Genomic DNA, 12,951 nt, shown 5'->3' on the forward strand with positions numbered 1-12,951 from the left:
TGTATGTTGATTCAAGCAATAAAGTAAAGCAAAAGGTTTAAAGACGTCCAAAGGCAGTTCATTATTCTGCCAACTGCTCCTCTTCTGGGATTTGTTCCATCCCCCACTGAAATAAGCTGAAAAACACTCTGTCTCACATTCCCCAAGGCACAGTGAGTATTTTGTGCCATCCCATCACTACAATTTAATTCTTAAGCTACTGTGTCTACTTCGAAGTGGGCCTTGACACTGCTGCACAGCTTTATATGGATTTGACCCCTCTCAGCCAAGATCAGAACGTTTAAATTAGAAAAGCCCCCACGCTTTTTTAATCCAGTGGAGGGAAATTTGGACTAGAAGAATAAAGAAAATACAGAGGTGAATGCTGAAGCTAGTACATTATGTCATCTTTGTAGGTTCTGCTTCAACAGACATCTAGCCTCTAGCTTCAATGAGAGATGGATCATACATATTAAGAGGGGCACAGAAAATATTGACAGCAATACTTTGGTAACCAGATGGGCTTTAAATGTTTGGAAAATATAGGCTAGGGAAACAGAATGGAAACATAAATGGTCTTTATTTATGAATACTAGGGTTTTATAGAGAGATTGAATAAAACCAAGTTTAAAATTTTTGCCCTCTAGAGTTGCAAAAATATACAGAGAAACATTTTTCTTGGATTGTTTTGTAAGTCAAATAAGACTTTATGGACCAAGAGTTGAATAAACACACTCTGTAGAATTATGCTAACTGAAACCTGGCCATTAAAAGCCATGACTAAATTTCAGATTCTAATTTTTAAAATTTTTTTTCTTTCTAATTAGTTCAGTACAGTTGGCAGCTTTTACTATCAGAAAAGGATTGCTCATTAATTTATATGCCAAAAAATTGTAACAGTAGATTAAAAAATTCTATTAAATCTTGTAATGTATATGGCCAAGAATATCTAATATAGTTTGCCAAAACCTGTTTTAAGTGGAACGAGGGCTCTTTGTTCAGGCACCTACTTTCAGTATTAATAAATATTGGCTACCATCATACCAATACAAATTCGGGAAAAAAACCCCCAAAACTTCAAAAAGCCTAATCAGCTACAATGTCAATGTTTTCTCTGTATCAAAGTCACACAGGTAGCTGTGTCCTGTATCAAATACATGGAAACAAATAGATGGCATACTGGAATCAAGCACCCTTGTGCACAGCACTGATCATAGGACAAGCAAACTAACAGACTGCCAGCTGCAGTAGTTTCATCTTCTGTGAAATCTTCTGTGTTTTTTCCTAATATTTGCACTCCTGGATTCATGTGATTGTCCAAAACCCTGTTTTCCTCAACAAAAACAAAAAACACAACCCCTCCCCCAACCAACCAACCAACCAAAAACAACAAAAAAAGAAAGAAATAAATTTTCTATTCCTATCACCTGATGGCTTAAAAATAATGAGATTAAAAGCTAATCCAATTTCTTTAATTTATTTGATTTTTAAATGTTGTGATAATGGAGAGGGATGAGGAAAGGCTGGTTCATGATGGTAGAATGTTTGGAAATGTTTGGCAACGATGGCCCTGGGAGGGTCAGGGACAGGGCTACCCCCAGAATGCAACTCGCACATGCAATTGTGATTTCTACATATAAACTGACTTCTTCAAAATATTTCTGTATATATTGCTAGTACTGTTAATATGCTGATGTCCAATAACGTAATAGTCTGATTTTTTCCTTCTATTGTGTCTGATTTTTTCCTTCTTGTGCAGCAATACTGCGCAAAGCAGGATCTTACTCTGCAGACACATGAGGAAAAAAAAGTTGGAGAGGGAGCCAGTACTGTGGCTTAAGAATTTTCCTCTTTCTCTGTTTCTTCTGCTGATGAACACTTGTTTGCAACAAACCACAGAACTGCCTACAGCCAAGGTCAATTCCCTATAAAAGACTAGAAGAGGTGCAGACACTAACTTGGACGGATATATTTGCGGAGAGTACTGGTGCGCCGATCTTGGACTGTAGCCACTACTTGTTATTACTGCAAAACAGAAAACAAGAGTACAGCAGTTAGAAACACCACGAGACCGATACATCCAAACAGCAGCATTAACAGAGAAGCTTATTGAAATACACAGCTTTTCAAGGAAGCAGATGTCCCTTGAACTGCAACATCTTAATAAAAAAATAAAAAAACTCTAAATCATTCATTGCTGTGCAGAACCCTCTAGTTAGCATGGAGGTGTTGTGCTTTTTCAGCTTGACTGACACATTTCTGAGTATACTGCAGAGGCATGTATTTCATACATCATCTGTGATCCACACACCGTAGATCGTTCAAATTTGCAAGCTGCATTAAAAGGGATAGTTAAAAAGAAGCTTGTGATTTAACATATGGTATTGAGATAACATACACATACCTTTAAAGGCTCACATTAACAAGTTCAATTTTAATACTGGATAGAAAAGCATGTTTTATATGGTTGTTGCTAATTTTAGTCAGCTTAGGAAGACACTGGGCTGATCACAAGAAAGCAAATATCATTCTTTATAGACAGGTAGATTAGAATACATTCGCTAACAACAATATTTTTACTGTGAAGTATGGATAAACAGTCTTGTTCAGTAGCCATCCAAATTGTGTATGTCTATACTATTCACAGCTGCGTTCTTCCAAGAAAGCTAACAGAACAATAGTCATAACCAATTAAAATTTGATTCAGAAGCGATGCTCACACTGGATTAATTCCAAGTGTTTGGAAGTTTCTCTTTCCCTTAGCCATCTGTCTTGACTAAGACAGATGTATTCCAAATATACGTACTCTAAAGTGTTGAACCAATCCCTTCAGAGCAAATCCATACTGGGCAAACATACAGAGTGTCTTTATTAGGCCATCTGCTGTTCATTCACTTTTCAAAAGATTAAAGTAGTACGCAACGAAGCACTGGAATTTCTTTAGTCTAATCAATCATAGTTGTACTTCAAAGTGTACCCTCTTCCTGAGTTATTCGTAATGGTAGTAGAAATGAACATTCAGAATTATATAAGTGACAAATAGGTTTAGGTTCCTAACTATTTTATGAAACATGATATATTTCTACATCCAGGCCTAATTAACGTCTTTCAGATCTATTGCTGTGAACATATGCAGAGCTTGATATTTTTAAAGCTAGTTTAAATGCATTTAGAATGTATGGGACTTAAAAGGAAAATACAGTAGAAGAAAAACAATTAACTTCTTTTTAAAATGTGCAGTTGAGTATGGCTTGAAAGTGAAGAAGAACTGGATAATAACTTTTAAAGCATGTGCCATCAGATTTCACAAAAGAGTTGCTGTTTGAAAAGGTATTGACGGTTTGCCCATGAGGGAAATCTGCTAAATTTCATTTTGTGTGGTTCTTTTTTTTTTTTTGAGAATGCCTTTCCATAGTTTAAGCTCAACTCACAGAGTAATCCGCTACATGTGCAGGCAGCTATTCCCAGAGTTAGACAAACCTATAGCTGTATCTATCAACATAATTAGTCCATAGAACTCTAAAGGATGCTCGTAGTTATTTAAGGCTCAAAGAGCAATTACTCTTCCCTTTTGTATCTCTGTGACCTTTCTAAAGACAAGCAATAGCTAATAGAGTGACCTTGGTGATTCTCAGGGCAAGGAACTTTTGTGATCCATTATTGGCTTATTGGATCACTTTTGCCCATACTGCTCCACTTTTTGTCTGATCATTTGCTGTATAAGAGTTCACTTGAATAATCAGTTTGGTTAAAGCACACCCTGTGTAAACTACAAAAGAAATTAATTACTATTAATCTAGATCACTTGAGCTATCAAAACCTAATGTTTTTTAAAAAAAACCTGTCCCACCTGCTTTTTTTTTTCTTTCTGCATATGTCTTATTTTAAAAATTCAGAGAAGAAAATAAAATACTTTTGGAATATGTCTGGTTTTAAATTTCCTTTTATTTCTTTTTTCCAATTTTCCCAATGATACTGACAGTTGTAAGGAAGAAAAAGAGGCAAGATTAAAAAAATCTGTTTTTTTCACTCTTTCTCTGTAGTTTGTCCCAGCAATTTGTGTACTACATTTTAAACTATAAGGTGTTTGAGAAACACAGGGTGTAAGGCCTACCATAAGAGAACATTATGACTGAGCAGAGTCTGTGGACTTCATCTGTATCTCATAGATCAAACTGGTAACTCTAAGGGTTATCAAACTTAAATGACTTTGACTACCTCCTAACCCTACTTCTGAGGACTGGTGGAAATGGAGGAGATGGTGGAGGCTGGTTGCTGTGGGTTTTGTAACTGTGCCACTGTAAATAGATATTTAAATGAATAGGGCTAGATGCTGTTTTGTGTTACTTATATTAAAACAACAAAAACCCACCAAAATTGTTTCCTCTCTGAAAAAGTCAATTATTCCTAAGCTTTTACTATTTGAATTTATCAGAGGAATGTTCTTCAGGGCAGGTATAAGACCCTTGATCTCTCCAGTTCCCCTACGGCACTGAGGGCATATTCCACTCCCCAGTAGCATTGTTTCACAGAGGGGACAAGAAGGCTGACAGCCAGCCCTTACCAGTTACTCTCTCAGATCAGCTGGCCAAGGTGACTGTGGGAGATTTAAATGACCATTAACTGTTTTAATAACATGTCTTGGGTTCAGTATATTAACACAGGTTGGAGTTTTGTATTTTTTCATTACACATCTGGAAAATTCCATGTAAAAAAGTTAGATTAAAAGGACCTCACTTAAGTAACATCAAAATCTCTATGCACAAGTCAACCAAATGTAGGTTAAACAGCAGTTAAACAGACATTTCCTAACTTCACCTTTATAGCCTTCAGGAACTGTTTTCTATATCCTTTTTTTTTTTTGTGTAATAAATCCTAAGTAAAAAGGATAATGAGTTCAACAAGTATCTTTCTCTCCATTCCATTAAAATAACAGTTCTTAAATTAAATCCACTATTGTAAGCAATATATACACAAGAATGCATGCACTCACAGTACAGCAGCTGCAACAAATTCACAGTGTATGAAAATCTCAGTTCAAGGTTGTGCACCTCCCCATATCCTGTGAATGCTACCCCGGTGGGAGTCTGCTGAAGAACCACAAAGCTTCAAACCGAGTACACTGATATTAATTACTAACTGTTCTTCTTTGAAGAAAAAGGAAGAGGAAGGGGGATGCACAGTGCGACTCCTCACCTGGCTAACCCATGCTAAGAGGGTTGGCATGGATTCTCCCAGGGGCAGCTCTGCAGGACAGGGGAATTGCAGCCCTGATCTTGAGCTGCAACACCTGAACTGTAGCCCTGAGCAGGAGCGTGCCCAGTCCCAATGGCCTGGCCAAGGCCACTAGGGCAACTGTCACTCTAACTTCAAGAGACCTACACACTTTATCTTTCTGACTTTTCAATCAACAGAATCACAGTTTTCTGTGGAGTCTAATCTGTCTCTCCCACCCTATACCTCTCACACTCTGTTTGACCAACACTTTCTGTGTTACAGCTGGTCATTAGGGACAGAGCTGACTACTTTACACCCCACAGGGCTTGTTCAGCCTTCTGGTCAGTTCCAGGACAAGTCACGTGTTTTGACTGCCCTTGGAGCATGAAAATCAATTTTAATGGGTAGAGCATTTGAAAGAGAGGATTTCTGCATGGCAGAGTCTCAGCTACAGGAGTTCTCTTTTCATCCATGTCTGATGTCATAAAATATTTAAGAATACACCTAAATCCTTCCCTACTCAACGAAGAACACTTGAGTGCTTCTGACCAATGCTTGTACAAGACAGAGTAGATAACAGCGGCCTATGTGTCTGTGCATCCTCACGAAATGAGCGCACAGGTCCTCTGAGAGCTGCAGGAAAGCACCAGCATTATCGCTTTGTCATAGCTGGGAATAACACACGTATGTACCTGATTGTAAGGAAAAAACAAACTGTTCAGTGTTGGGCTTTGTTATGCATTTTTTTCAGTAGCAGTTGGCTCATCTGAAATGACATCTGCCTACTAGTCAGTATTTACTGTCTTTGGCAACCCATTAAACTTCTCAAATAACCAGTTAGGTTAAAAAATCAAGAGAAATACTGGTTTTGTTGAGTTTTTATTGTTCTTTAGCACTTCTCCCACAAACCTAGAGTCAATGAAATTGTCCAATTTGCAAGTACCAATAAAAGGCAAGTGTGAAAGTAAAGCATTCAATCTTTATGAAAGGCTCGGTGCATTGTCAAGGCAGATCTGCGCCTCGCTCTGATGATGAAGACTGCACGTCACCCAGACAGGCAGACTATCGATTTCCCACTGTGAATGACTGTACTCATTTAATGCTTGAGCTTGTGGACTAAATTGAGAATCAGGTTCATATTTCTTTTGAGTATGCAGGTGGCTAACAGGCAAAAAAGGACTGTGCAAGGCTCAAATTCCTGTCTTTTTTTTTTTTTTTTTTGGAGGCACCAACTTTCCAAACATCCAAAGTGTAGAGATCTCAGCACTTCTTTGAAGTCAGTGGAAGCTGATGGGTGAGTGACACCTGGGAAAATCAGGCTGTTACTTAACTATCTAAACTCGAACTGGAGGCTGCAATTTTAGTACCCCAATGTTGCCTTAGCCATGTTTTACACATGGAATACAACTCAGCTGCCTTACATACATGGCAGAAGCTGATAAAATTTCACTGACAATGACAAAATCATATATGTGGTTGGAGATTTTATAATCTGTAATCATTACTAATAAAATCCTAGCATTGAGTAACAAAAGAGTGAAAAAGAAAAGCTAAATTTTAGTCAAGATTATTTGATATTTTATGGAACTTAGACTTTGTTGTGGTTGATGTGGTTCCTTTCAGTCTCATTATAATGGAGACAATGTTTTCATTTTTTCTAATCAGAAATAGTATACACTTGCTTTAAATCTCACTAATGACCTTTTCTTCAGGCATTATATTTGTTATAAATATTTTTTTGAATAATCAACTTTGGAGTATAACTGATGCCTGCAATTCCAGAAACATACACTCATTTTAAAACAAATTTAATTACACAGAAACACTGTGATTTCCAAAATATTTTATATATGGTTTGACTACCTAAGTCTACCAAAGTAATAGTAGCATCAATGTGAGTGGCAATTCCTGGCTTCATGGACATTTCAGTCGAGCATTACTGAACCGGTATTTTCAGATGTAAAATTTACTCTCCCTCCTCTCCTTGTTAATATTATTATTAGCAGGATTCAACTTAATGATTAGAAGGCAGACTATCTGTACTTTTCCATAGTTCATCACATTTTACTAATTTATAGGGATATACTTAAAAACTGCTGTTTGTTTGATTTTTTTAAGAAGTAATTGAAACATGATTATTTAAAGTAAAATAATATAAACTTTATTTTCATGGAAAGAAAGTAGCTCACTGTAATGGAAAGAAAGTAATTTATGGTAATCTGGTCAGCATTTGTACTAACACACTGCTCACAGGAGTAAAACAATTAGCAATGAGATATAACCCTTAAGATTTTAAATTTTACAAATTAGCATGGCTGTTACAAATACAATCCATTTTTCCTCCCAAGATCATACACGACTAACCCTGAGAAAAAACTCTACAGTACTATAATAACAGTATTGCTAAAAGATTTTTGCATACAACAATCGTCTTAGGAATCATGAAAGCTTCTTTAAGATCCCACATCATGTAAATTGCAGAGTTGCACTTACAAAAATGAAAAAGTTATTATTATTTTTATTATTATTAGGTCTTAAAATGTTACTTTATTGTAGCTTTTTAAAAATTGCTTCCATGCAGTTCAATAATGAATGTTATCAAATGCTACAATAATGTGCATCTAACAAAACGTGATCTTATTATGGCTTTACCTGACCCAGTAAAAGTGTCAAGCGATCCATCTCCAGTTGTTGTTGTTGTTTCACTGTTGTTCATGGGTTCTGTTTTGACTGCAAGAAGAGACACTACATAGAAGAATAAGTAGACATGAGATTTTACTTCTAAATTTGTACTGGAGTCCTCATGCCAGTCGCACTAGTGGTAGTCCAGATAGAACAAGCATGCGTGCAACAGCTTTAGCCTTTTCTCTATCACCGAATTGAGACAATCTACACTAGCTCTGTCTGGAATGGACATGCATCTACATAGCTTTTTATCTGTCTATTTGTCTAGCTATTGGTTTTAGCAATTGGAATATCTTCTGGGGAGATTTCAACCTACATTTAATTGATTCTAACAATTCCCTAAGAGTAGCAGAGAGGAAGGAAACATTAGCTGTCAAGGGATGTAGCACATAACAAAAATAGTTTTGCCTGACAAGTAAAACAATTATAATATGGTTTCATGCTCATATAGAAGCAAATTACTTTCACAGTGCCAGCATGTTGCCTTTCCCCTTCCCCGTTTACAGAGTCTGTGGGGGCCTTTTTGAGCTAGGTTACCAGCAAGCAATTTTCCATAAAGGAAGAGAGAAATTTGAAAGAAAAAAAAGCCAAGGAACTAAAGTAGGACACAAAAGGCAGCCACAAGTCAGCTTCTAAGTCAGAGGTTACCAAACATTTGGGTCCACTCTAAACTCAAGTTACTTTTTACAGATCATCATGCAGTCTTAACATCCAAGTTATAACTGAAAGCACCACAGAGGCAATACAGATTTTATAGTTAATATGTTACCTGGACAGAACATTTGGCATGGACTTTTGTAATGGAGTTTGGGAACCACCACATCTAATTGATGTGGTAAGAAACAGCAGTACAGAATACACTGCAGCTTTTAATAGCTGTCTGACCGACAAATATGGAAACCCTCGACATATTATCATAATTTCTTTGTGAAGGTCAATTAGGGTTGGGCATGAACATTCATCACATATATATCAGCAACATGCTTACAGATATCACAGGACTGGTAGGTGCCCAGGGGCACAGAGAGAAGTTACAATGAGGACCTGCACAGGCTACTGCCACAGTTGTATGCCAGGTATTGAAATTCCAAGTACACAGCCTGGGATTTGTGAAGAAGCCTTTGCTGTGACAGCTGGGCTGGCAGAGCCCCCTCAGCAGGTCTAACACATGCCAAGGAAAGGTGTTTTCTGCCAGCTGGTTACCTGATGCCTCTGAGGGGCATCAGCTAAGCTGACCAAAGCTCTCATCTGTCAACATCACTGCATCCGTGTTTGACTTCACTGGCAGCGGTATGGGAAAGGCGAGAATTTCATGTTCTGAGCTGGCAATATATTTAAAAACTATGGCTCAGATTCAAGTCACCTAACTTAGGCATATAAAAGGTGCCTGCTAATCTCCCTTCATGTTTAGTTGAGGCATATGGGTGCTTCCAGAGGTTGATTCGGTCCAAGAACAGCCTGAGCTGCCCTCAAGTTCACCATCCCTCTAACAGTCTGTAGAGGAAAAGGTAGTGGATGAGCTAAATAAAGGATTTTGTTTTCTCATGGGGAGAAGGTCCAGAACCCGCAGATCCATTCTGCTATTCTTGCTTGTGTCTGTGAGCACGACATGCTGTTCATCGGGAACTGCAGAGCCTGCTGTGATGAGCCCCGCATGAGTTACCTCTCCTACAAAATCACATCCCATTTCCAGTCACACTGCTTAATGGACCTTACTTCAGTAAGTCATATGGGATGCTACTGACGTCTACAACTGTACAACTGACCTACACCTGTTTAGATCAAGCAGATGAACCGGGATATATTTGTCCCTGAGACAGGGAGAGTGCCCTGCCGCATTGCCGGTGCCCTAGTGCCAATCAAACTAAGTAACATCTTCTTGCTTAAGTTGTATCTTTAAAAAATATTTGAATGTTTGTCTCTTGAAAGTAAACTTCTTTTCATTACTGTTTCTCTTTAGTAAAACTACCACACTCATATAGTCTCCTGCAAGCAGGAGGATATTAACTCAATATGGCATCATCAGGGAAGAATTATAGCCACATTTTTTCAAGCTGTTGTGCACTCGTTCTCATTCTGCTAGCTATTATTTTCTCATTAAAAAAAAAAAAAAAGCTGTGACAAAATTACCCAAAATGAACGAAGTCATTCATAAGAGTAATCAATCATTCCCATTTCTATATTTATATGAGAAAGATGTGATTTTATTTTTGTCAGATCAATTAAACACAAATCAAGAAAAAGCTTAAGTGTCATTTGTCACAAAATGATTTCCTCCATTGAACCTCTCAGTCATATGGAACATGTATGGTTGCCTGAAGCATGAAAAGTAATTAAATTTATTTTCTGATTACTACGTACAGATGCCTCCACGTACTTCTACAAAGTGTGGACACGCACCCACATGAAAAAAAGTACTTTTTAGTACCTTTATCTCTTTCTATTCAAGATGGGCACTATTGCCCATACCAAGCTACAAACCTATGTTGAGTACTGCATCTAGAAAGACAGTACATGTTTAACTGTTATATTTAACAAAAACTTCAGTAATGAATTTAAATGTTTACTTTAGAATTGTGTCTAGTTCTGGTTTATGCCAGCTGCAGTGCACTTCCATCAGTACCAAGAGGCACCATCTATTTTCTGTCCCTGTCAAGCAGCAAAGAATCAAAACCAAAAAACTCTCTCCTGCACTTAACTTGAGGAAAAACATTATATTGGCACTGTGTTTTGTTGAAAAATACATGTAGAAAGTATTTTTATATGCACTTGATTTTAAACAGTTCTACTTTGTTGCATTCAGATTTTATGACAGTAAGGAATTCGTCAAGGTGCTTCCTCAGTGTAGCTAGAGATTTTAACTACTACCTATTTTTCTTTATGTTGTATGTCATTAAACTAAGAAAGAAAAAAGCACAAAGCTAACTTAGAAAAAAAATAATTCTAACATCAGTTCAAAAAACCAGGAACATTTAAAGCTGAAATCAAAATAAAAGCTGACACCAATGAAAAACACAGAATCATCCCTCAGTTTCCCACATGAGATAAAGCATGGTTCTGATACTACTATGGTAACTGTCCTAGACATAATGCAGACACTACGAGTTTTAACCAGCATTTTGGATGAATACTTTAAAGAGTATACATTTAATATTCTATTTTTAAAGTGTTGATTAGTTTTAGTTTGGGTTTTTTTGTTTTTCTGTTTTTGTTTTTGTTTTTTTTTTTTTGCATATTGAAACTGTAAAAATAAAATGAAAAGCAGTCTCTAACTGGAAATACATTTCAGTGCTGCTAACAGTGAAGACTGCATGTGTCCTAGTTTTGGCTGGGATAGAGCAAGTGGCTCTGTGGGGCTTAGTTGCCAGCTGAGCTAAAACCATGATGTGCTAATAGGGTAGAGCTAACACCATCATCAGGTGCAGGGGCATATGATGTACAAGGAGATAGAAGAAGATGAGTTTTTTCTGTCCTAGGAAGAGGGGGCTGAGGTGAGAGCTAATTGCTGCCTGCAGCTATTAGGAAGGTTCAAAGATGACAAAGGCACACTCATCTCAAAAGGTGCCCTGGGAAACAACAGGTAGAAACAGACACAAGTTGTACTAAGGGAAAACTCCAATTAGATGTAAGAGGAAAATTCTTTGCCATGAGCATAATCAAGCCATGGGACAGGTGCCTAGAGAGGCTGTGGCACCTACTCCTTGGAGACACTCAACACTCAACTAGACACTCCCTTGAGCAACAGGATCTAACAGCAAAGTTGGCCCTGCTCTGAGCAGTGTTTGGCCCAACTGACCTCCAGAAATCTTGTCCAAATTTCATTATTCTAAGACTAATTCAGAATACAGCTCCCAATAGGCGACAGTTTCTATAATATACAGTCTTTACTTGAAGAAAGGACTTAGTAGACCAAAATGACTATTAATTTGATGACCTCTTTTTTTTCCCCAAAGAGTCCCTCTATAATAAGAACTGAAAATGAATGCAGAGTTTTAGGGGCAAGAGGTGCTACTACTATGCATGAAGCAGGACAAGCAAGTGCAATAGCTGTGATAGCAATATAAGTCTGATTAAAATATTAGTACTTAAATTATTACTTTCCACATTCATCTGAACATGCTGAACAGTTAACTGAGGTGACAGACTAAGTTATTAGCTCAATCCTTCCTTAAGCTTAACTTCTTGTAATTGAGCAGGAACATTCACATGGAATGAGTTATTCTAGTGCAAATGATCTTTTGTACTCAAGTCAATTTTTTTTCCGGTAAATTTTCTGTGGATGTGTTTTACAAAAGGCAAGCTAATTCAGAGGGTTTTTTTAAAAGGAAAGGTTTTGAGATCTTCCTAACTTTAGTCCAAAACTGCACAACTTAAGCAACTTTGTAACGACTTGTAGAGAAACGCAGTGATGCACATTTACAGATATGATTAATCCTGTATGTACTGCAACAGTGTCACATACAGAATTATTATTAATCATTACAACTCATGACAATTACTAATACATGCTGGTAAACTCATAAATGACAACAACAGCTTGGAAAATTTGGCCAAATATTTGTAAAGTTGCAAGTTACATGTAGTAGCACACTAGACATAAGCTTTGATTAATAATTAGAATTGTAGTAGAATAGTAACAATAATGTCAACCAATAATGCTCAGATAATCATGTAATGCTGTACTTAAAAACAAAAGAAAAGAAAAGGGGCATTCTGTGAAAATTCCATTGTCTGACTTCCACTAATGTTGACTACTGGCTATTCCCAGCAATGTTGAACACCACGAGACAATCCCAGCCTCTCAGAGCATGTAGACAGTTAAGCTAATTATAAGTGGGTTAAGTTCTCCTTGCTCATCAAATTACTTTCAAAGCATTGTAAGATAACTATTTATTGCAACTTCCTACCAGTTTCCTGGCTGTGGGAAAAGCCTCTTAGAAGGGGTAGGAAAAAAAGGACTGGGAAGAAAACCCCAGGAGAATGTTCAAACTGCATAACAAAAGAACAGAGCAAACCAAGAGAGATGTCACACAGCAGTCAGAGACACACCACCACACACATGCACTGTAC

At 37.3% G+C, this 12,951-nt stretch overlaps 1 protein-coding gene across 1 annotated transcript in view; it reads right to left on the bottom strand.

The window, feature by feature from the left end:
* EYA4 (EYA transcriptional coactivator and phosphatase 4) overlaps nt 1–12,951 on the bottom strand; it is a 152,244-nt gene that overhangs the window by 36,847 nt on the left and 102,446 nt on the right. Inside the window, 2 exon segments of the mRNA XM_064649448.1 lie at nt 1,938–2,004; nt 7,849–7,941. Coding sequence (XP_064505518.1) covers nt 1,938–2,004; nt 7,849–7,941 — 160 coding nt within the window.

Source organism: Pseudopipra pipra, chromosome 3 (genome assembly GCF_036250125.1).
Source record: "Pseudopipra pipra isolate bDixPip1 chromosome 3, bDixPip1.hap1, whole genome shotgun sequence".
Lineage (NCBI taxonomy): Eukaryota > Metazoa > Chordata > Aves > Passeriformes > Pipridae > Pseudopipra > Pseudopipra pipra.